The sequence below is a fragment of the Accipiter gentilis genome, chromosome 34, assembly GCF_929443795.1.
Source record: "Accipiter gentilis chromosome 34, bAccGen1.1, whole genome shotgun sequence".
In the NCBI taxonomy this organism is placed as follows: Eukaryota; Metazoa; Chordata; class Aves; order Accipitriformes; family Accipitridae; genus Astur; species Astur gentilis.
Window position 1 is genome coordinate 2,366,139 of NC_064913.1, and position 8,273 is coordinate 2,374,411.

Here is an 8,273-nt window from a genome sequence, read left to right on the forward strand (position 1 = left end):
AAGTGTTCCTAATGTAAATTCAATAAAATTTTCAGTGCATTTTACTATTGGTGGCAGTGACCCAGGCTCCTTCCATACTGTATCACAAGAAAGGTCTGAAAAGAAATATCTGTTTTTCCCCAGGTAAACATCATTTTTCAGCTACACAGACTATCAATATATAGACAAGTACAATACCTGGTCTTTTATTATTAAATATTTTCACTGGAGTGCAATGAACCTGAACTTAACACTCCCCTGTTTAATAGCCTCCTGTAAACACCTAAAAGTATCAATCACACTGTATCAGAACAGTCAGGAGCTTTCACCTGATCCCTGACATATCTTGGGCACATGTGCCACTGATGTTTGTGCAGACTGATGTCAGGGACAGCTTAATTGCCTAGGTTCTCTATTAACTGTATTACCAGAATAAACACTACACTTTCTAATATCTTAAAACAACTTTAAAAAGGTTTCCCCCCCCCCCCCCCCGATTAATTGTAAGGAAGTATCAGTCTTAGAGGGATAAATTCAAATATCTCTATAAGGCCAGGAAGGTGATTATTGATGTCGGTATATTTTCCTGTAGGATTTGAGACTGAAATGCCATTCTTCATTTAAAGCACAAGACCCTGTATCAGTCTGGAGTTTTAAATTCTTTTTCTAGTCAGTCCAGATTTACTGGAAAAATAGGTAAAGCCAAATGAGAAGATATTTTTAACAGAGCCACAAGTTAGGAAACACACGCTCCTATTACAGCCCCACCTAGAACGGGCACTTGGCAAATGGGGTACCGCTCATTTTAAGCTCTTTACGGACAGCCCTGTTTCTGAAATTGCCACTCAGGAGGTTCCCAATTCTCAAAAGAAGTAGGTGTCGGGAGAACTTCTACCCTAGCTGAAGCGTCATACGTGTCGTCAGAGTTTGTTACTTCAGCTTAAGCAAGAGGAAGAAGAAACTTCACAGAGATTGAAGCAGAGAGGCACCCGGCACTTATGATCAGAGCAGCCCGGCCGCCAGCAAGCGCCCACCAAACGCCACCACAGCCACTTTTCCCCACACTTGTCCCAGTTTCAGTAAAACCGAAAGCCTTCGCCCCCCCACCCCTTACCCCCTACCTTCCACCGACCGCCCGATGCTGTGTAAGTGGGTGAAGGAGGGGTAGGCGGCATGAACCCCCTTCAGGTACGCCTCCAGCTCCGCGGCGTGGTGGTACTTGAAATCCAGCGCGGCCGCCACAGAAACCAGGCAGAGGATGCCCGCCACGTCCTAGGAAGGAAAGGATGAACCGAACCGACGCGAGAACCGGCGGGCTTGTCGCTGCCCCGGCTCTGCCGCCGCCATTCGGCGGCGGCAGAGCCGGGGCAGCGACAAGCCCGCCAAGGGAGCCCTCCCGCCTCAGCCCGTCTCCCCTCACAGAGAGCAGGTGCCTCCCACCCCACCGCAACTGCCACTCCTACCCCAGCGGCCACCCGCATGGTACCGCCGCTCTTCCACAACTGGAGCCCCAACGCCGGGCGGGGGCCGCCATCCCCCGTTCGCCGGCCTCGCCCTGCCCTTGACTGACACGGGTTTCATCCACTCAGATCCCCCCGGCCCGCCCAAGGGTCGGGGAGGGGGACACACACACACCCCTCCCCTTCTCCCCTCCCTCCTTCCCGCCTTTCGCCAACGGCTCTCACCTGTGCGCGAGCGGGCTCCTGTCAGGGCGGCGGGCGGCGAAGCCCGCTCCTCGGCAGCCCCGCGGGCTCCTGTCAGGGCGGCGAAGCCCTCTCCGCCGTCCTCGGCAGCCCCTCGGGGTGAAACTAACCCTCCCCTTCCATCTCCCCGTGTCCCTCCTTGTAGGTTGAGGGGAGGGAAAGGGGCTCGGGCGTACGGCTGGCCGTCGATTTGGTGTCGTGGCTGACCCGCTGGCTGGCCCTGCTTGCTGGGCGGTGTGCTGAGGGAAGAGCGGGGCCGCGTTTTGGCGAGTCCCGGCTGGTTTTGCCTCATTTTTCTTAGTGGAGGCGGTGAGGGGTGTCTGGAGGCACCAAAAAAAAAAAAAAGGTGTGTGTGTGTGTGTGTGTGCAAAAGTTCACATTTTGACTTTTGGTGATTGTTCTGATTCACAAGAAGGGTTGTTGAAAAAACAACTCTTTTTAATTTTTTTTCTATTTTTTCTTTTTCCTGTGGGAGGTGTGACAGCTGTCCGGCTCCGGCTGACACGTACCTTTCATATCACTGCTTTTCCTCAGCACCTGTGTGCTCCTGGGCTGTGATCAGGGTGTCAGGCCCTGGGGCTCACAGACAAAACCTGCTACATGCAGGACTCTTGAGAGAATTTAACTGCCCAAATCTAACCAAATCTCTGCCTAATGTGTTGGGGTTTTTTTGTTTGTTTGTTTGTTTGGATGAGTTTTTAATAGGCTTGTATTCACTTACTGAAAGGACCGGATTATCTCTACGGAATTAAATGCTTTTCTTGGTTTTGCGTTAACCACATTGCCTTGGGGATATCCTAGTCTTGGGATTCACCACAAAGACTTTTTCATCACCTTTTATTGTCTTTAAGATTGAAAAGGACTAAGAGAAGAAAGTGAAGCTGGCCTCCAGCAACAAAAATTAGGATAGCATCTAAATTTCTTTTAAAATATGATGTGTATATATAGCTGAGTGTTAGAATACAACTATTTGAAAATTCTGCATAATTTTTCTGAGGAAGAAAAATGGCAGTTTTCATTATAACCAGCAGCAGGATTTAACCCGCCTTCTTCCAAAGTTTGCTATGCTGGTCAATGTCAGAAAAAGCATATTGAAGGAAATGAATGTATGAGTCAATCCCAAATAACAAGTCCTGCATTCCAAATAGAAGACACTGTATTTAATAAAAAAGTTCTTCTTAAATAAAAAGTTACCATTAAATTAAAAGGTACCTTTTTTTTTACCCCAAAGCTTTAAGAAAAAAAAATCAAACTACACTTTAATGCAAGTATCTGTAGTATCCCAATGTACCAGAAGCATATACATCTAAAAATGGTTGTAAGATATCTATATCCAGACCCCTCAAGTATTCTTAGTTCATGGGAGGGACTTCCATATCACATAGGATGTATGCAATGTACAAGGCTACTTGGTTAAGAGATATATTTGGCATCTGTTGAATAGTGTTCCTTCAAGCATGGCATTTTGGGGGAGGGGACAGCCCCAGAGCCCTTCTCCCATACTCTGACTCTACTGTTTTTTAACTCTTACAGCTTGACAAGACCTTCTTTCATCTACCACAAGAGAAAATTCTTGTAAGACCTAAATATGGATGACTTTACCTTCTTCATTAAAAAAAAAAAAAAAAAAAAAAAAAAAAGAGGTTAACAGTTGGTTAGAGTTACTTGCATTTTCTACATGGAATGGGAGAGAATCTGTGAGGTTACACTGCAAACATGTCTGCAGAGAAGCAGGAGGAACGAGTCAAGTGTGTGAGCTTCACATTTGAATTTGTGAGGCTTGAATATATATATTTATAGGCTCCTTGAAAGATGATCTGGAGACACCTCTTGAGTAAGCAGGAAATAAAAAAAATACTCAGGTGATAATCCAACATCTACATACTTGGAAACTGTCCCAAGATAATCACACGAAATCAGAGAACTCTGACTCCAAGACAGAGTAGGGTGTTGGCAACATGATAAAAATCACAGGGGGCTGTAAAAACTTAATCTCAGTGAAATGACTAAAATCACCTTTGATACTAGGTAATCACACACAGCGTTATCTCCTGTGGAAATTATACCACCCTTTAATGTAGCCAACATAGTCATGGTTAAATGAGAGCATTACTGTATTTAGGAATGTTCAAAATGATAGATTGTTTCCATGCCAGGTGCTTGCAAGTTAGGACAAGTCAGCCTGTTTGGCAATATTTGAGTTACATGTGACAGAATTAATTTTTATTTTTTTTCCCCCAGCCAGCACAGAACTCAGTGATATCTGTTGCTCTTCAATCTCTTTTCAGAAGGTCAGTTTAATCCAACCTGGGCAAATAACACTCTGGTATACGCAGTTGTGGTAAAAAGTCAGTACCAAAGACCAAATCTTGTATGAAATTAAGTCAGCAATAAATCTCCCATTGGCATCAGTAGTTCAAAATCAGGGAGTATGTGTCTGAAACTGCTTGCTGTTCTCAGCACTGCAGTGGACAATGACCCCTATAAGGAAGCGAGATAAACAAAGTCCTATTGCTGTAAAAAGCATTAATTGTTCTCTCAGTGTCATTCCGGATCGTCCATTCAAAAAAAAGTATTCAACAAGTAACTATTAAAGCTAGCACCTGAGCGTGGGGTTTGCAGGGGAAAAAAATGCAGGTTTGGACGTGACATCCGCACCCGTGGACCTCGGCAGAGAGTTGCTGGGGAGGACATCGGGGTGGAGGAATGATGTGAGTAGCTGTGTTGCCCTCTAGTGACACGTAAAGAAAATTCTGTCACAGGCAACAGGTACGAAAAACTCTTCCTGACGCAATAGTTAGGTAGCACGGTAAAACTGGCACTTCACACACAGTTAAGATGGGTCTCAGCAGTAAAAAGATCTTCTGGAAGCTTTTGTGATTTTGGAGAGCCATTCACAGAGGCAATCTTGGAATCTGAAATCTTACTTAGTGTTTTGTCATCTTTTGTGCAGGATTTCTACACCTTCCAAAGATTAGCGAGAAAAAATGAGTGCCCCACATTATAACTGAAGCTTCAAAATATTTTTAGTGAGAAATACAAAGAGGACACTAACAAGGATTAAACTTTTTAAGGATCACCACTGCTATTAAAACTTTATCATTTGAAATCGTCCTAGGCATACAGGCTACAGCTTCATGTTCTTTGCATCAGTCTAACACCAAGGACCTGACAATCAGATTTCTGGTGTGGGAAAAACACGGGATAAAGGCTTTCTCAAGTGAGATGGACCAGACAAGTGAGTCCAGTACAAGTGACGACACAGATGTGTGAATTTGATAGGACAGCACAGTCCTGGATTAGCATAAACCCCAATACCAATCACCTGAATAAACGGCAATGAAGCCATTCTGGTGTATAATACCCACGCTGATTAATTAACAGGCTGATATTAGTATGGCGAAAGACAGATTCCCTGCGTGAAAGAGCACAAAAGCACCAGAAATCGCTCAAGCATTCACCACCTTACTAGTTGTCTCTACCACGCAGGCAATTCTCAGCTGAGGCTTGCGTATTCGGTTCATAAATCTCCTCGCCTCCATCCCAGCACAAGGATTACCCCTGGAGAAGAAAGGGATGCCCTGCTGTGTCTGGTAATCTGCAATTAGAAAAAGATCCCGAGGGGGACTATTAGCAGCTGGTATAGTTTAAAGCTGTCCAGACATGCACTGAATTAGCTGGAGAATCTGGAACCACAACTAGCTGCCTGACAAGCCTCGTGCTCATCCCATCTTGCAAACAGCAAAATCTGCATGCAGCAGAGATTCTGAGCTACCGTATGACAACACGTTGTCATGTGCCATGGTGGAACAGGTCAGTTCTGCTCCACAGGGGTTTGGAGCATGGGAACATGATCTTGTTCAAGACAAATGCCTTGAGTGTTGTGTGTTGGGTATTGTAATACAATTGTAAAATGTTTTGGGTTTATCTTTCTCCTCTTAAATTGGCTTACACTTGCCCTTTCAGCATTTCACACAGAATTAGATGTAATTTGAAAATAAACTATCCTTGGAATGGCAGAACTTAATTTTGCACCTGTGGCATAATGGGTCCCTAGGTAAGTAAGAGCACAGGACTAAGAATGGAGAAAGCCAGGAAGGTCTGATGGGAAGGTCAGTGGGATGGGGACCGATGGATTTCAGGGAAGTAAATGGGAAGAAGGAAGGTGAGGAATGTCCCTAGAGGTCTTGGGGAGGTGGGAGGACTGGAGCCTGGGGAGAAGGGGCTGGAAGGTGGAAGGGTTACAGATACTGTTGTTGGGAAAAAGCAATTGAGAGGACTGGGGAGTGTGTGGGGGTGTCATATGGAAAAGGACTGAGAGTAGTATTTCTGCTCACTAACATTTCGCTAATCTGACCTCAGGATAATAAAATTTGAGGGATTTAAGATGTTGACATAGCATCTTGTCAGGTCTGCTAATTTGTATATGAAATGCATTGTGGTTAATACCATGGAAATTACAGGGATTCTTCATAGCTGATTTCTTGTTGATATTAAGCAATAGTTTTGAGTAATCTGAAATTTGTCCCAAGAACTGGACTCATCTCAGCTTTCAACATTGGGAAAATTAGTCAAGCTTTGGAATAGCATTTCGCCATTTTTGCTAATTACCTTCAGATCAAAATATCTTCCTAATTGCCATTGTCAAGAACAATGCAACACTCTTACTCACAATGATGGCTAGTCTGTCTCCTTAAACAAAAGTCCTCCAGGCCACTTAACATATCTGTTTCAAGTAAACAATGGTGCCATTTCCTGAACAAGAAATTAAGACATTTTTGGAAAACTTCATTGTGTAATAAAACAATCCTCTATTTCTCTGCACTGATTTATGCATAATGGGCTTCTACACAGACAACCAAGTAAACAGTATGTGCTGAACTCTCCCATCAGTGAAAAGTACACATCGAGATGTTTTGAACTAACCTTTTTCTTTCGGGAGAGAAATGAAAAGGGAGCATTCCAGATATACAATATCTATGAATTTGCTGATCAGCAGTTTAAAAATGAATGTTTAGTGGTGCAATAAACAAATATGCCACTTGACCTCACTGAAAGCAGCTGGCAAGTCTTTTCTTGGATTAATCTGTACTGGTTATGCTATCATTTATTAAACCATATGGCTCTGTGAAGGCTCCATTTCTCCAAAGATACGGGTATGGTTTTGTGGCCAGTTCAAACCAACCTAAAACTGAGCTGTCCCTGAGCAATGCAACCCTGCACCCAACCCTGCTGCCTCCCTTTTGCCAGTGTGAGCACCCAAGCAGCCATGGGGTCAGCTGGACTGGGGAACTGGTGCATCTGGAAGCTAACCCAAGTAGACACACAATCAAAAAAAAATCTCTTCATCTTCACCTGGCTCAGCTCCCTGATCCAGCCCATATAAGCACTGACCCTGGCTGAGGGAGCAGAAGGGCTAGATGGCCCATGCAGAGTAAGAATGAACGGAGAGTGAACTGCTGGCTAGAAGTAGTTAGGTGTGTGACACCACAGGTCAGAAGAGAGTTTCTTCGGAAGAATGAGCTGTGCACAGAAGAGAGAGACTCTTGTGCTGTGCCTCAGTTCTGGCAATGGCTCGTTCCTTAGAGATAGGCTGGACATGAAATCCTGTTACTCTCCTACCCCACTGATGATACGGGAATAGTAATGCTGAATTTAACTGTAGATTATTAGTGCATGTCAAGCAGTTTTGTAATGCCAATTAAATAAAAATTAGAGAAAGAGAATGCTTTTTCACATATGGAAACCTCTATCAGGCTTAGTCTGATACTATTTCTTGTTCTGTATAGAAAGCGATAATACAGGCATAGTTCCTCCAGCCAAATGAGCCTTCCAAGGCAACCTGTTGTGACAGAAAGCTTATTAAGGTTATCTTGATACGATCAGTATTTACAAACACAATAGCCTGCACAAAAGAGCACTGGAAATAATAACTTTTATTCCTAAATTTTTGTAAGTCCATGGAGAAAAGCTGCTCCCATGGTGGTTATGGAGGCTGGCTAAAGAGCAGCCCTTAACAAGACACAACCTGGAAAGAATGAATCTTCCAGTCCTCAGGCTTTGAAGGTAGTTTATTGAAGGTCATGCATAACTTTATCAGAAAATCAAAAATCAAGATGAAAAAAGTTGTTGCTGACAGAAGAGAACGGTTTTTTTTCCTAGTTAATGTTTTACGGAATGATTAGAAAACTGTAAAAGTAGTCAAGCTTTGATATGAAGCAAGAAAGACCAGGTAAGCTTAATTTTGTCTTGGCTCATTGAATTTTTATATGATTCAGCTTCTTCTAATGTCACTTATTTACAAAGACTTTTAAGTGATTTCTTGCTTTAGAATGCTTTGTTCTTAAACTAAATCGTGTAAGAAGAAACATTTTACTACCACAATGCTTCCCTAAGAGTAACCACTCAGCATTTTTTCCTGTCAAATCCATCGTTAGAGAAGACGTGTAGGATAAGGGATGCTCTTGCATTCTTGGCACACCCTTGGAATCGATGTTTCAAAACAACATACATTACAGCAGCCTTAAGCATGGTCATCAGGCACCAAACTGACATCTGAGCAAGGCCCAGACTGAAAGAATTCCCTGTACC

The 8,273-nt window shown here is 43.6% G+C and overlaps 1 protein-coding gene across 2 annotated transcripts in view; it reads right to left on the reverse strand.

Annotated features, from left to right (window-relative positions):
- CPM (carboxypeptidase M) overlaps positions 1-1,528 on the reverse strand; it is a 29,346-nt gene extending 27,818 nt beyond the window's left edge. Inside the window, exons 1-2 of one of the 2 annotated variants that reach the window (XM_049792521.1) lie at positions 1,443-1,528; positions 1,101-1,251 (exon numbers count right to left, since the gene is read on the reverse strand). In XM_049792521.1, the coding sequence (XP_049648478.1) occupies positions 1,101-1,251; positions 1,443-1,460 (169 nt within the window). In that variant the 5' untranslated portion in view covers positions 1,461-1,528. Of the gene's footprint in view, positions 1-1,100; positions 1,252-1,442 lie in introns of those variants that run through there. The other variant, XM_049792522.1, reaches the window with a different exon arrangement.
- Between the last annotated feature and the right edge of the window lie 6,745 nt (positions 1,529-8,273).